The following is a 17,093-nucleotide window of genomic DNA, read 5'->3' as shown; positions in this document are numbered from 1 at the left end:
TATCCCTCCGCCACACTAGCACTGATCACTCACTTCCCTGTTTCAATTCAGGGCTGCTGCAGTAGCACAGGCCCCCAGCAGAAGACATGCCAATCACTAGGGCTAAAACGCCTGCAGTGCATGAGGAGCATCATTACACACATATTGAACTACATGACAGGGGATGCAGTGATTATTCAGCAATTTATTTTATATCTACTTTGTGGGATGATGCTTTAAGAATGCACTCTTAAGCTGTAATGACTTACCTGCATACATAAAATACATTTATCTATACAAAGTACACATTATGGACAACCCTTCATCAGTTAATGTGTTGATGCTCTGCTAGGTTAACTTAAGCATTAACCTCAATTACAGGAAGCAATGCCAAAGTCATGTGGGGTGAGGGTACTTTAAGGAAAGTCTGAATGGATGTTTTTTAGTTCTGCTATGCATTTAATTCACATAGATCTTTAAATAATATAACCACCACAGCTAAACACATTTCACACACTTTTTCACACCAGTCCTCCTTGTTTCATATTTGCATGCTGCACAACTACGTAACTGACACATATTACAAAATACATTGCATTTGTTTTCTGGAGTTTCTTTAAAGGATACACACATTTTAATGACAAAGTCACACTGAATTGTTTGTCTTGAGTTTTGTCAGTTTCAGTCTCCACAGACTCAAAAGTCTTCTTTGAAGATTTCTCTAAAGTTTTCACAACCCAATTACCATCAGAAGTCGGTATTTAATGTCTAAAAATTGAAGACCTAAAAAAATATTATAACCCACAGTTTAGGTTGAATGAAGCTCCAGCAGTTATTGAATGTGTAGATCAAAGCATCAAATACCTATTTACATATTTATATGCAATTTTATTGCAGTATATGACAATTTTAAACACTATACTCAAACTCATGTAGGCTTGAAAAAAGCAAACTGGTCCTTTAAATTGGGGCAGAATGTGACACCTCTTAACTTTAGTGAATATAGGCTATCTAATGATCAAGGTGAAATACATATGCTGCAAATTCGCAATGGTCCATCAGGCCGTTTCCATCTATCCTTTTGGTCATTATTCCAAAAAAGAGGGATAAAATCTCCCCACATAGAGTACTACTTTGCAGCCGCGGAAGGATACTTCAGTTGGGAAGCAGCCTGCTCGACACTGGAGAATTTGCTGTGCCGGTGTGTGATCGCGTTTCTGATTGGTCGCTGCAGACCTGCAATATTATACTCAATGTGTCGGCTTCATCGATTGGCTACACGGGACCTGCATTGCACCAGGCAGTGGCACTTGATGAAAGTATAATAAATATAAATACGAGAAACTTAAAAACCAAAGCACCATTCAGTGCTGTCTTTTCCCAGCGTTATTTATATGGATAGTAATTTTGAAGTGTTTGGTTGAAGCAGACGGAAAATGCGACAGATTTTCATTGGTGCGGGGTAAATGTTTGATAGGCTCGATATAGGAAGTGCGCAGACTTACTATTGGCTACTACAAAATGTGGTAGGCCAACGTGAAATTAACAATGAAGCATGGCAGAGATGCTGCCTGCTTATTTTATCCATATACAACAGACTAGCTTGGAAGAAGAGACTACCATGTTGTGACATTTAGCCTATTAACTATCGTCTGTCTGCCTCCTGAGTGTAAAACACTGAATTGAAGGAAGAATGACGACGCAAAAATGGGAAATGCAGATAGTATCGCTGTGTTGTCATATTCTACACACGCACAGTAGTCCTCCTCCTGCCTGTGTGAGTGTGTGAAGTGCACCTACCTCAAGCACCACCTAGTGGACAAAGTGTAGAAGTAGGAAACTTATTGACGGGCTATACAACCAGAACACAAGGAAAGAAGACTCAATACACTTCATGAAGTCACAAAATGACTCAAATGAAGAATGTCGACCCTCTACATAGGGAAACAAGTCAGGAATCAGAGTTTCACATTGTGTTTGAGGCTGTTAAAGGTTTGTTTGAGTCACTCCCCCTGACACTGACACCAGACAAGTGACAATGGATAAAACGGTAACAGTCACACAGCAGCCCAAAACAATGCTCTAAAGAGAGGACAGTTTGGCATAGTGCAGCCATTCACATGAATATCCTACTATTATTTATCCACAAAATCCCTGGATGACATTCTGGCTTTAAGAACAGCTTAAGAGATTTGCAGTGAGTCACTGAAAAAAAATGTTTCACTGATTCAGGGCTTAAAAAGTTTGTCATCAAAGGAATATAATGGAAGTATTGTTCTTCAATGTGTTTGTAGTTTGCACATGTCTGTGGAGTGCACTACTGCTGATTACTGGTATATATCTGACTACTGCTCAACCTTGTTTTAATGGGCCTATCCTATCTTTGTTTTTTAATGTGAGTGCATGTGAATATGCAAATACATGTCATGAATCATCTGAACGTAGATAAAACATAGGAACCTCGTGAAGAGCAACTCTCACACTTTTTGCAGCTATAGTGGATCCATACACTTCTTATTTTTATATAATCATTTGGTCTCTGTGCACAACTTGGCAAATCTCTGCAGTTCAGTCTGTGTCCAGCCAGTCCTCCCATCAGGTTAAGTAACTCTAACTCAAGTTGAGCTTTTTCCCATGTTAATCTACTGGAACTAATCTGGACTTCCTACTGAATTTGTTCAGTGTTTTGCCCTGTTTAACGGGAGACATAGCTATTACATAAGCAGACATACATTTGTCTCGCTGCTCTGCGTCTCCCTGTCTCTAATTCATTCACACCGGCACAAGCACATATTTCTTCACTCTTTTCAGTCACACTGAGGATGTGTCCAGTTTTACCAGCAGTGACCTAGGTGAGGGAACTTGCTGAGGATTTTTTTGAGCATCATTGTTCTTTGTCCTATAAATGCTTTTCGTCTAAAACTCCCATTTCCCTTTTAAAGTATCAGAGAAATGGGCCTGAGGTATTTAAGCTTTAAAGTACTTGAGTTTATCTAATGTGCAATATCATGATTATCCTTTCCATATAATAAAAATGATGTACTGCCATTAAATATATTTAAAAGAAACATTCACTTCATGTATATCTAAAAATCTGTGTGGCACTTTTATTTGGGCCTATGTGGTTTATAGGGAGGGTTGTTCAACAAGGTCTTTATCCCTTGATGTGGGGACATTAAAACAAGCACTTCTTATCTAGCAGCACATTCTGTACACATCATGAGGGGAGAGTTATGTGGAAGTGACATTTCAGAGAATGCCAACACTATGATCAGCCCTGCCGTATCATCCCCCATCAGTATCTAAGCTCTCACAGGGGTGGTTTAGAAAACCCAACTCAGAGTTTTTCTTGAGCCGACAGGGCAAATGCCTCATTAGAACGCACACCCCTCTTCTTGTAGCCCTCCCAGCATCTCTGGCCCAACATGCCACGCTTGATTTAAATGTTTTTTTTTTTTCCCTTCTCCCATTTGCTGAATGCGCCGCGATGTATGAGCTGCGGTTGAAATGCGTGACTGATTTAATAAGGAGAGTGTTTCTGAGGAGGGGGCTGCAGCAGCAGCAGTAGCCTCGGAGCCCCAGAGATGGCCCTGCAAAGTGGTTCGATGCCTGCTGCATGGGGCCACTTTTTGCTGAGCACTGAGTTACACATGGCTCCACATCAAGAGGAATTAAATCAACTCTGCTGTTCCCCCCACCCTCATGTCAGACTGCAGAGCGGGCAGCTTAGCTGGATTTACTTAACCGTGCTGTAATAACGGGAAGGCTGATTTTTGAATAGAAGACAGCAAAATAAAATCAGAGCGCTCTCATCCCTCTGCCAAATGTGTCATCATGCACCATGAATCCAAAACATGCACCGAGAGTCAAGTTAACTTTTCTTTATTGCTAAGGAACGGTCTCCTTAAACACTTCAGAGTGAAGCATTATTGCGATAACATGCTGCTCCTGGAGGCAAAGTCCGAGTAAAATGCTGCGGTCAGGATGTTTTATCTCGTTCTGTAACCCTGAGATTTAATTATGTGCATCTGCACTTTCGTCTAGTGTGTGGGAGTCTTATTCTTGTAATTAGTGGAGAATGTCTCTTTAAAGGAAGGCATGAGCAGCTCCTTAAGGCCCCTTTCTTTCCTCTCACCTTTTGAAATAACAGGTAACATCCTCAGAGAGTGTGCATGCAAGACAAAAGTGAGGGAAAGACATGACTTTGCATATTGATAAGATTGATTATGTTTGTGACACAGGGCAGCTACACAGAGACCGAACTAATTGAATAATTCATGTGATTAATTATCTCAAGATATTACAGCACAGCAATGAACTCAATACACAGCAATCTAATAAGAAGCAACATCAACAGATGCTGCCTCTGTGCAAACACGATTTGAGAGGGTGCTGCTGTGAGCAAAAACCGCCCCAACAAATAAAGACAGATAAAAAAGATGAGTAACACTCTGAAGCCATTTATTAAGGGAACAAAAACATCGTAAACTGCCGCTTTTTTTGTCCTTTTTATTTATTGTCTTTACACATAACGGTAACAGGAGAGTGGGATAAGCCGGACATTACATGCACAAAATATATCAAAACTCTCTCTGGGGAGGCAGACAACTCAGCTGCGGCCTCTTCTCTTTCACACAGCGATAGATAAAGAAGGGATGAGGGAGAGGTGAAAGTGAGGGATCTGTAAAAGTTTAAAGGTTAGAGGTAAAGGCCCTCCGGTGTGCCCTCCTGCTTCTTGTACAGGACGTTTTCCTTGGACTTCTTGAAGTCTTCATTGGTAACTTTCATACGGCGCTCCCGCAAAGCCATGAGGCCGGCTTCTGTGCAGATGGCCTGGAGGAGCACAGGGAGAGGAGAGCATATATAAATAACACGGGACGCGCTTTAAGAAAAGCTTCAGCAGGAGAAAAGAAGGCACATTAGGTAGACAGACTGTGGAAGCTCATTCTAATGAACAAGAAGTAGCTGTAACAATGATCTGCTTTGGTGTTGTCATTTAGTCTGACTGTGTGTGTTTAGCGTCCTGCTTCACAGGGTAAACTAGAAACAGAAAAGAAAAAAGAAAACAGCTTCATGGGAAAATTGTGAACGTGGAAACAGCTGTTTTAAAGGAAGTACCACAAAAAGGACACTATTGATTTGGCAAAACTGTATTTAGAGAGAGACTGCTTCAACGCTACTTTGATTCAACTCAAACAGCTTGAAACAGATTCTAAAAACACACAATAGAAATTGACCACATTTAAGATAAATGGGTGAACTTAACAGCCTTCTCTTGGGCGCACAAGGCATAGGACTTTGAATTGACATGACTACATACAGGGGTTACACACTGCTGTTATGGTGACCGCAAAAATTAATCCTTGCGATATTGACAAGCCAACCGCTGAGCATCGTAGGGCACCGTCACAACCTCATGATCAGACGGAAACAACGACAACTGATCTGGTACCTAAACTGAATGTAACTTCACCCCTTCGGGTTACATTTTCTACTTTCAGCAAAATGAAAAAGTTAAACCAGCTGATTTAGATGAGGAAATTTGTAAAATCTGCGCTAGAAAGTTCCCTGAGGAACTAGGAAACACATCGTATTCGAGGTCTCACCTCGCAAATACTATCTGCACCGCAAAATTACTTTGATTGTGACTTTTATTTATATGATTATTTTCTTGACAACAACTTGTGACAATCAGTAACAGACACAAACATTGTCGTCACAGAACAGCGTGCGAGCAGCGCTGCAGACAACAGAGAGTGCCTGGTGCTGAAACAAAGCACTGTCACAGCAGCAGCAGTTCTCACCAGACTCACCTCCTCTTTAGCCTTTTGTCTAAAAAACACAACACAGTGTTGTGCTGTTAACCTTTACAGTACATTGTTTTGTAAGCTTTATAGTTTTAAGTTGCATTTTTATTTTTAAATCGTGTCAAAACATTTAACCCTCAGGCATCAGTTTAATTTACTCCCCTCTTGAGTCATTAAGGAGAAAAATGTCCATAGTGATGCATGAGGGTTAAAAAGGTTCACAATTTTTTTTAAATCTCAACTCCTGAATCATCCTGTTCCAATCCAAAGCACAACTTTTTATGCAACCTGAGCAAATAAATGAACATTTGCTTATTATCAGTGAAAAATATCTCAACATTGAATTTAATTAATTAACAGCTCTTTTGTCAATTTTGTTAAAGAATCAAAACAGAGTTTGAAAATGTATCTAAATTAATAAAAACTTTGTGTGGAGTCCTGACATTTGAGTTTACATATCAGACACACAGGTTGTTTGTCTCTTTTGAAACTTGCCATTCTTACTGACGTTTCTATTTAAAAGTGTTGATGTTGTTAAAAATAATTTAATCCACTCAAAGGAAACAAAACCATATTCAAAGTGTCATTCTGCCATATGCCACATGAGGGCAGCAGAGTTAGGTCAATGTAAGCTAAAGGTACATGTGTACAGTTAACACTTTGGATGGAGAACATAACACTATTAAAAAGTGATGATGCTACAATAATGTAAAAAAAACAGGCTTGTGGCTCCCCTTCAGAAAGCTTTATACTGCTTTCACCTTTCTGCTGAGCCACAGAGTGAGCTGGCTCGCTGCCAACCTGTCTTATAATCAATAAGCACTGGAGTCACAAATCCAGGCTGGAGCAAATTAGGAAAACAGACAGAGTACAGACGCAGCTCGATTGGACCACTCGGACCATGCTGCTTTATCCACTGCTGTGATTAGATAGTGTGCGTTTAACTGATACACTTACAGCCACAGAAGAGAGAGGGGGGGGGACAAAGATGAAACTCAGTAGGGCCATTCTCACCTACCCTCACACTGTTTATTGAGGTTTGAGAACGTGGAAGTTTTTAATTCAGCTATTGTAGTTGGAGAAGAAACCCTTTTTGCAGACTGACTCAAATTACCTTAATGTCTGCTCCTGATAGGTCGTCTTTAGCCAGGATAAGGTCATCAAGGGTGACATCATCCGCTACTGTCATGCGGCTGGTGTGGATCTGGAAGATCCTCCTTTTGGTTTTCTCATCTGGCAGAGGAAACTCGATCTTACGGTCGATTCTCCCTGAGTGGGAAGGGAAAAAACACATTAAAAACTGCCAGAACTGTGCTTCTGACAAATTAGATTGTGAAACATAGAAGGATGCCAACTGATCAAACACTGTTCTTGTTCACTTCATTTATCAAATTGTAGTCATTCAAGGCAGCTTTAACTACTGCTTCATGAAAACAGTACTGTTTAACTATTACTGTAAGTTCTACATTTTTTTGAATTCCAACAAAGGTGGAGCCTTTATGAAATTGAAAAGAGAAAACATTAACATTACATTTTTAATCAAGCTTAAGTACTCTCAGTCATCAACAACAGAAAAGAGGGAGTCAGCAACAGATACGGGCTGAACCAGAGCCCAGAAGACTCTCACTGACCAGGTCTGATGAGGGCGGGGTCCAGAGTTTCTATCCGATTGGTGGCCATGATAACTTTGACGTCTCCCCTGGAGTCGAAGCCGTCCAGCTGATTGAGCAGCTCCAGCATAGTCCTCTGGATCTCCCTCTCACCTCCAGAGTTAGAGTCATACCTAAACACACACATTTATCTTAATGCATACAATCTACTACATAAAGTGACGTCAGCAAACTATAAGCACCACAAGCTTGTCCATCCTGCATTTTCTCCTTGAGGTGAAACAGGGAACCAAAGTACAAGCTCATTTATTATAAACACGAGTCAGCATCAAAACAATGTCAGGCTTGTTAAAAAAAGAAGAAAAGAAAAGGGTTTAAATCAATATTTTCAGCACTCTGTTAGTCTTGTCCTATACCTGCCATGATGTTTTTCATCATGCCAACCTAAAACATAAACTTGCTAAGTGTGACATCAGTAGTGAAATTCAATTTCTCGAGGAGAAGAGTACTTTCAGTTTGATAATGACACAAGTTAACCAACTTCTACTGTCAAATGCTGCCTAAAAATAAAGCTGTGATATTTTCAGGAACAGCCAGCTATCTCACTGACTAATCCAACACCTTGTCATCTATTCCTGACTCCTTGGAACAGCAGGTGACACATTACCTCTGCTCGGGTGCTCTCGGTCTCTCACATTCTTGGTATGAAAGTTTTAAGAAGACAGTCTGCGTACCTCTTTGTGCCGATAGCATCAATTTCATCGATGAAGACGATGGAGGGAGCGTGCTCCTCTGCCACCCTGAACAGCTCTCGGACCAGCTTGGGCCCGTCTCCCAGGTACTTCTGGATCAGCTCGGAGCCCACCACGCGCAGGAATGTGGCTGATGTCTGATTGGCTACAGCCTTGGCGAGCAGCGTCTTACCTGGCACATGAGGAACAGCTCTGATTACACTTTGCCAAAGTAACATACTCAGCATGAAAAAGTAATAACTTCAAATTGTGGCTCCATTAGAGAATGAAACCTGAGACTCTGTTCACAACAATTTAAATTCATCCTCAAAATATCCCTCTAAACGTTGTTTATAGGATGACGACTACATTGATTTTATATATATTTTAACTTTGAACTCATAATTGTCTCATTCACCTGGTAATCTGATGGGTTGGAGATGAATTTCTACTCATCTTTTTCTATTTGTATTAAATATGTAGTTTTTGTAAAAGGTTTTCAAAAAGTCACTATGAAGGTCAAAGGGATTGTATTAAATGTACTGCCAAAAGCCAAACACTCTCTGCTTTTACAATAAGAGGAAATGGACTTGAGCTTGTATAGCGCTTTTCTCAGTCTTCTGAATACTTCAAGCCTTTTTACACAGCAGGTCACACCCACACATTCACACACTGATGACAGAGGCTGCTATGTCAAGTCTCCATCAGTATTAACTTCCATTCATACACATTCACACACCGCTGATGCAGCAGAGGGCGCAACATGCGGTTCAGTGTTTTGACCAAGGACCATTCAACATGTGACTGCAGGAGCTGGAGACTGAACCCCCGACCTTCCGGTTGAGACAAACAACTCTACCACTGAGCCACAGCCACTCAGATGTGATAAGATCTTCTTTAATGAAGAACAGTTTTGCTTTGAACATTTACCGAATGACTGTTCAATGTGTCAGTTTCACAAAGGCAATCCTTCTGGTTTATGGCTAGTTCTTCTGCCTTTTTTGACCACCATACTGTTATTTTAAAATGCAAATATAACAAAAGCAGGTTTCAGAAAAAAACCTATGTTATGGATTGGATTCATTATTACAACAGGGTAACAGTGCATTTTAATCTGAGGCAGTACTCAGAGGCTTGCAGGAGGTTGGTGACAGTCTGGCACCTTCCCTGTTGCGGTGCCCTTTACAAAAAGGTCTCTAATGGCCAAGTGCAATGTGCTAGTGATGTCAATCAGTGGTAGCCACCTCTTAATCTTGCTAGTTTATAGAAGAAGAAAAAAATCATACTTATGTGACTGAGCTGCAAAAGCAACAATTTGTAGAGAATATGTTTTTCAAACTGGGTGTCCAAACCTGCAATCTTACCAGGTGAATATCTATAAAAATGACATCATCGATTTCAGTACCATCTAACATTCTGTAAATTAAAATGTTAAATATCAGGTGCAGTCATCAATTATTTGAATTGTATGTTGATAAGAGAGGGTTGATAAACATTTACAAGTTAGAGAGATGTAGGCCGGGGAAACATACACTAGTGGTGGGCGATATAGAAAAAATGCCATCACAATCTTTTTATAGTAGTATCACAATCACGATTTTCTTTCATACTGATCTTAAAGAAACATTTTTCCAGTAACTGACCAGTTCAACCACTTTTTCCATGTATAATTTCTTTAAATGCACAAAAAGTGTGCTGATAATTTTTGTCTATTTGAAACATGTCTTTGTTGGGGGGGGGTCTGGAGGTCTCACCCAGAACATTTTTAGCACCAGACATGTCTTTCCCTGCATTCTCATAATTTTTCATGCACAATTTGAGGGTTTTCTGCACCACTTTAAAATTAGGATTTAGTATTGTGTCCTCTTTTGTGTCTTTAAATCTGTTTAAGTGCTCATCAGGTAGGCCTAAATATTTGAAACAGTGACGCATTCATTTAAAAACATGTAGATTTCAATCATTATCCAGAATGTGTTTATTCTGCGACATACAGTCAAAGTACGTTTTACTAAAAGAAGAGTTTTATTCATAGAGGGGGTGGGACATCATTGATTGACAGACACCATGGTTATTCACTCTCACCTGCCTGTTGCACACTGAACGAGAGGAAAAAGAGCGGCTGACTGACATTAGGCCTACATCAAGCAGCATGCATTGATACTGATGCATGGAAATAAATGATTTTAGCCTACTGTTCAAAAACATTTTTTACAACCGAGGTCCGGACCTCGCTGATATGATCGCCTCTCTCCGCTTCATAACGTAGTTTAATTCTCGTTCTCACAACAGGTGAGCTTTGAGTGGAGAGGCCTGTTGGTAACTCGTAAAAACTGAGAGAGCAGAAAACATCGGCAGCATCAGTTTAAACACCGGGATTTTATCTCCCATCACTGACTGTTTGTCTGAGCTCCGCTCTGTGACACTCAGCAGACATCTCGAGCTCGTTCAGGGTTTGTTACGTTGACTCTGCAGCTGGCTGTTTCTTGCACCATGTCGGTTTGGAAAAATCTCTAACAGTTCCATCTATCCAGGATGGGGTCTCTTTACGGACTAACTTTTAAGTGCTTTCAGACACTGTCTGCCATTTTGTGCGGGCGCAATGAAGAAAAAGAGCCTTAAAATTAGGGGGTTGCCTCATGGCTCTGCTTCCACTTTACAAGAGTATGCTGTCGGCTGACAGAATTTCTAACATTAAATAATTCAACCCATCAGGAGGAGATGATCGGGACATGGTGAGCCATTTTGCCCCTTTGTACACTGGACAGCAGTTAGGCTCAAATGATTCATCTGAAATATGTCCCAACTTCAAAATCAGTATTGTGACTCAAAAATTGGCTCTAAACTACTTTAATTCAAGAAGTGAATGCCTGGCCTAGGAAATACTATCTTCTGATCGGGTTTTACACATTTGGAAATTAGTTATGGTAAAATGCTTAGAAGAATTTACCTGTGCCAGGTGCTCCATATAAGATGACACCTTTAGGTGGCTTGATTCCCATCTCTTCATAATACTCTGGGTGTGTGAGAGGCAACTCCACTGACTCCTGTTTAAAATGACATGAAAATGAAATCAGACTCAGTATCCAGGGACAGGAAAATAAACCTGCAACAACCATTGGCCTGTTTTTATCACTTCTTTATGCACATCATTATAACATACTCTTGAGTCATGTGAGGTTGTAAGACATTTGAGATGTACCTTGATCTCCTGGATCTGATTGTCCAGTCCTCCAATGTCAGCATAGGTTTCTTGAGGGGCCTTCTCCACCTTCATGACTGTTACCAAGGGATCAGTGTCGTCCATCAGCACCCCAATCACAGCATGGACCTACAAGTTACACACAAATCCAAGGAGGGGCAAACATTTTACAAACTTTATTTACAATGTTTTCAGTAATTGTATGAGACTTGCTTTGCCTCATAGTTGAAAAAGAAAGATTATTGAGAAGGATTCCCACTGAAAATGACCTTGTGGTTTAACAGAACAGAGCAGCCAGGCTCCAGCAGATCTTTATCCACAAACGACAGGATGCTGACGTAGTGCTCTGATCCCACTGAGGTGGAAACGATGGCATGGTTGTCATCAATGATTTCCTCTAATGTGCCCACTGACATTGGGGTTCCACGCAGATCATCCACCTTAGATCTCTCCTCCTAAAAAAAGAAGGACAGTTTTAGTTTTTAAGACAATTCTGTGGGAAGTTTTGCTCCTTCATAACACAGAAGTCAAAGAATAGAATTATTTTGAAAAACAAAAACACTGCACAGAAGCAAGTGATGTAAATATGGAACATAGGCTGACCTCCTGTTTTTCCTCCAGAGGCTTCATCTGCTCCTGGTTTCTGATGAACTCCTCCTCCATTAATAAGTAGTCTTTGATCCGCTCCTGTTTCAGCAGCTTCAGACGGCATTGAGTGTGAGGAGTGACTGAAAAGCAAAAACAGGCAAGCAACAGTTAGTCTGGTTATAAAAAAATAAATAAAGGCCCTGTATTTGCAGTAAGAAAGCAGAGGTGTAGGTGTGTGTGCGTAAAAAGGAGGAGAAGGAGGTAGAATTACAACAATAACACAAGAAATAATCGACTAAAAATGTGGCAAGCAGTGTCCCCCCCCCCATCAAGACAGTGTCGTGCCACTGATACACGGTACTTGAATTTCTTGTGTAATTACTGATGGTACATAAGAAAAATAGAATATCTGCAAATTATCTGCATCAGCTCACCTCATTGCCGTAAGGCAGGAAACCTAAGAACATATATAACAACCTATATTGTAACGGGGGGACAAAGTGATCTCCCCAACTCTGTACTGCCTTTGAAGCAAGAAAAAGGTGCGTTACAGAGGTGAGACGCGAGAACAGCGCTGAGTCTTCATGTCCGACTGTGTGTGTATGTGGAGCTCTTGCTAATGACAGTGGAGCTTCATTACGACGCTGTAATGGGATTGTACAACGAAAAGGGCTAATACGTATCTCCCATCAGACCAAAAACATAAATTCACAACTTTTTTTTTCATTTTTCAGATCCTTACCCAAAGGTAGTTTACTGGCAGCGTCTGGTCCCTTAGTCTTCTTCTTTTTCTTGCCAACTCTGGTGGGAATTGGAGGCTCATATTTCTTTTTCTTATCCTTAAGAAGGCACAAAATAGCATCGGTACAAGTCAGAAAGGAAGCCATAAAGCTTAAACATCAGTATTCAAATAGCAGACGAATGTTGAACTAACACATTTAACTTGTTGCAACATAAAACAAATGTAGTCTATATATCTACGCTTTTTTAAAATCTTGATACCAATATCTCTACAAATTAATTTCCTTTACACAGTTAAAGGCTCATTTTACTCTAAGTGTTATAGAAAACTTGCTGAAGGGAAGTTTTGTGAATACATTGTGTTGATGACAAAGGATCAGACTCATATCTTACGATATAAAATGTAATAATACAATATAAACATTTATCAGAAGCTGGGTCATTCTCACCTTGTCATCTTTTTTTCCTCCTCCTGGACCGTGGCCTCCACTCTGGCTTTGACCCTAACAAAACATCACACATGTTTCAGTAAAGCTCAAAAGAAGCTTCCAGTGCAGAGTTTTAATGTTTATCTTTCTTTAATGATAATTTGTCGAGCTGATGACAATAAAGTCAGCTGATAGACTGAACCCGTCAACTCGTATTGTTGAAGAGACAAACTACGTGAGACGAAAGTAGACTCGTAAGAAACAGGATAATATGAAGTTAAGAGAGAAACTGTGTCTTCAGCCCGAATGACTTTGCTAATAAGAGCTAGCATAGCTGCTACCGACGGAGAAACAAGCTAATGCTGCTAGCTGCTAGTAGGCTGTTAACTTCTTTTAATTCTGCTTTAAATTATACAAAATAAGACATACAGCCACTTGGAATTATACTATAGTGTGCATGTTGAAGTGTCCGGTCATGTACATTGTGTTTTATTCGCAATAAAAAAGGTTTTTGAAAAATAAACATAAGAGCCGAAGAGAAAATTGCTTGCTCACTTACCATTGTTACGCGTCGCTCTCTAATGACGTCAGCGGGTACGGCTACTCGAATGGCCAAAAGTCAGCCGAATAACAAAACTAGTTTTTTTTTATCGCTGGATCAATCCAGTTTGAGCATCCGCTGTCAAGTCAATCCCAATTTGCTTCTTTCCTTTTTTCCGTTTCTCTTCTTTTTTAATACAGTTGTGTTTAAAAAAAAATAATAATAATTTAATATAAAATAGGGTTTAAAGTCCAATCAGTAACATGTGGATTTAAGTACGTAGCCTGTTATTAATAATTAAATCATTGTCTTTTTAAAACAAAAAGTAATTTAGCCGAAAGAGAAGAATGCATAATGGAAAGGAATTAAAGCAATTAAAGTTATTTTCTGTAAAATACAATATATTTGGTAGGAAAATGTAAAGAATGTATCTGCAATTGCATTAAACTAACCTACAATATATCTTTTTAAAATACTTTTTTTTTTTGCCATCATTCCTTTGAGGCAACAATTTTCATTTGAGGCTCCACAGTTATCTACACATGAAGAGAAATGGTTTAATTGGAATAGTTCACTCTATGTTGGTCTACTGAAGGCTATTCTCAGGTCACATTGACATCACGTAACACATGTTGCCATGGTTACTTGAACATTATTGCAAGGTGTAACAAACAGTTCACCGACTGGATAGCACTGAAAAACAAACTCAGCTCTTTCTTGTGTTTACCATTAATAACACTTAACGTTGGTTTATTGTATTCCTTGAAGGTGAACGAAATAACCAATGTGGTTAAAGCCACGTACATTTAAACGCTCAGTTAAAGACACAAAGTTTGACTGAAGAATTAATGACCAGCACAAGGTCATTGACCTGTTTATTCAACAGTAAGGTGGATAGAAAAAAAAGCAAATAATGTGATTTCTGCATTCTTCACATAACTATCATCACGATCCACCTGGATCTCACAGCCTTGGTTTTCATAGAGACTATTTCCCCTTCTCCATTGCACCTGTGCACATGACTAATCAATAATTATTCACACAACATTAACAGCGCATGCCTCCCAACCTAATTAAGCCATTACGGTATTTAGCTTATTGTGTGGGGCTGCCTCCATTTCTGTTGCTAATTTGTGATATCAACACTGTGATATTTAAGCTTTTTAAAATAGGCTGTCATATTATGTTACTATTATCTTTTATCAAACATCTATAATCCAACACCCTTTAACCACCTTTAAGTTAGTACTAGCCACTCACAATGATTCCCACTGAACCATAATGGTGGGGTAACACTGAGGCCACATCTGCAGCACGGCAGAATCAACCTCATTGAAAAATCCCACATGGGTATTCCATTAGAGTGTGTTTGTCTCCACCTCAGTGGATACCACACTGGTGTCAGTCACTCTCTGGGAGTTGTCATGACTCAGAAAAAAGCTTGAACAAAGAGTCTCTGTATGTCTGTATCTGTCAAAGTCCACTTCAGCACAAACACGTGTGCACGCACCGACACAATAACACACAGAAACACACAGAGGTTTGTTCAAAGCTATTATTACCAGGCACTGCTTCATTCTCATTTTCTGTGTGGCTAACTTGCATGTGTGTCTCTGTGTGTGTGTGTGTTTATGTTCCTCAGTGTGGGATTTTGTGTGTGCTTGGGTTTGTGTGTGCACAACATGCATGTGCTTCTTCATTTTGTCTGGGATTGACTCCAAAGAGCGGGGGCTGCAAGAATCAAGATATTTTAGTCAGTTTTCATTATTTTGCACAAGATATCAGAGAACAAACTAAAGAATTATTCCTGCCTGTGTTATTTTCTACCTTTTACTTATTATTTTACTGACTTGCTAAATATGTAGCTGAGATTTTAGAATAGGTTGTACATGGAAGACAACACTTATAGCAGCCTCTGCCATCAGTGTGTGAAGTGGTTAAGTCTGACCTGCGGTTTAAAAGTGCTTTGAGTAGCTAGAAGACTAAAAAAGGGCAATACAAGTCTTTTATAGTTTACCTTTATTGTCTTGAAAGCATAGACAAGTTAAGTACATTTGTGAACTGTTTGGACAAGTGAGTCAAATTGCTGAAGCAATTGACCCATTGCTTCCCAAAAGATTGCCTCTCTATTTTTACTCTATTTAATTGCACACCAAATAATCAGATTGCATTCATACTGGTGGCAAATTTGCTTGATATCGAAATTAATTTTAGAAACCATGGGTCCTTGATTATAGACTAATGAAGAAAAAAGTAGGCATGTCATTGTAAAGCAGTGACCTTTGATTTCAGGCTTACTGTAGAACTGGAGAACAGATTTTCCTAGGAACAGAAAGTGAAAATGTGATCTGTCAGACCTGAGTACAGTTTTCTACTTTGCCTCAGTCCATATGACATAAACCTGGACTAATGCAGTGCGCATTTCTGGATCTGGATTATATGCAGTTACTCTCTTTAGTGGATGCAGCAATGAACTGTGTTCACAGACAATGGTTTTTGGAAGTGTCCTGAGCCCATGCAGTGAAGTCCTAGACTGAATCAAGTCTTTAAACACTGTTCCGTCCTCATCCCCTGTGTACAGGGAATTTTTCAGATTGTCTAAGTCTTTAAATGATTTTATTTCATGTACACGATGAAATCCCCTGATTATTTGCAATTTTAGATGAAAATAATTTTTCTTAAAGTCTTGCAAATCATATTACTTTCCTTTTTATAGTTATACAATTATATTCCATCAGATGTTTTTTAAGCTTTTAACATCTTTTTCAGTCTTTTGTTGCCTCTGTCTCAATTTGTTTTTTTTATCTATGGCATCAAATTCTAGGTGGGCTCATAATCATAATACAAAATGTCCCAGATTCAACTTTTGATGTTTACCTCTTCAATATTTGGAGAAGTTTAAAGCTTGAACAGGTTTTCATGCCTTACTATAAAAAATCCTGAATGCAAAAATAACTGTTAAAAGGGATGTTTTCCTCCTCAAAGACCTTTCTTTCTGTATGGATATTTTCTTTACCTTGCATATGTTTTATTAATTTCCGCCTGGATCTCACCTCCTTTGTCTCACCAGTTTGTGCTGTGAAATGAAAAGGATTTTGCAACAGACGACTCACATAAAGATCTTTTGAACCTGCTGAAAACAAACCCATGTAATTCTGAACAAATATCAGAACAATACTGCACATGATTTCTTTGTGGGGTTGCTATGGCGTCTTTCATAAAGGTTACAACAATGGATTTCGTTCCACTACCATCTTGTTGTCTTGTAAGCAGACATACAAGTGAAGTCCGATTTATCGAAGCTGAGGATGTCATGAATGAAGTGTGGATAATTCTCACCATGTCATTTCATCTCAGATGCATGTATAATGGAGATGCCTCTCTTTAAAACAAGCCTTATTTAGTATCCACAAGTTCTTCTCCCTCTTGGCTTCCTGTTTGCGTCACAGGAGTCAATCCCTCTAAAGGC

At 39.5% G+C, this 17,093-nt stretch overlaps 1 protein-coding gene across 1 annotated transcript; it reads right to left on the bottom strand.

Annotated features, from left to right (window-relative positions):
* Window positions 1-4,423: 4,423 nt before the first annotated feature.
* On the bottom strand, window positions 4,424-13,682 carry psmc1b (proteasome 26S subunit, ATPase 1b). Its single transcript, XM_020633465.3, has 11 exons — window positions 13,643-13,682; window positions 13,105-13,158; window positions 12,657-12,753; window positions 11,930-12,054; window positions 11,596-11,781; window positions 11,327-11,455; window positions 11,075-11,171; window positions 8,131-8,320; window positions 7,418-7,569; window positions 6,901-7,055; window positions 4,424-4,812 (listed from the first exon to the last, which is right to left on the bottom strand). The coding sequence occupies exons 1-11, from the start codon at window positions 13,643-13,645 to the stop codon at window positions 4,678-4,680; spliced, it is 1,323 nt and encodes a 440-aa protein (XP_020489121.1). The 5' UTR covers window positions 13,646-13,682; the 3' UTR covers window positions 4,424-4,677.
* Between the last annotated feature and the right edge of the window lie 3,411 nt (window positions 13,683-17,093).

The sequence above is a fragment of the Labrus bergylta genome, chromosome 15 (genome assembly GCF_963930695.1).
Source record: "Labrus bergylta chromosome 15, fLabBer1.1, whole genome shotgun sequence".
Taxonomy (NCBI): domain Eukaryota; kingdom Metazoa; phylum Chordata; class Actinopteri; order Labriformes; family Labridae; genus Labrus; species Labrus bergylta.
Note: the sequence above shows the minus strand (reverse complement) of the source record. Positions and strands in the feature narration are given on the sequence as shown.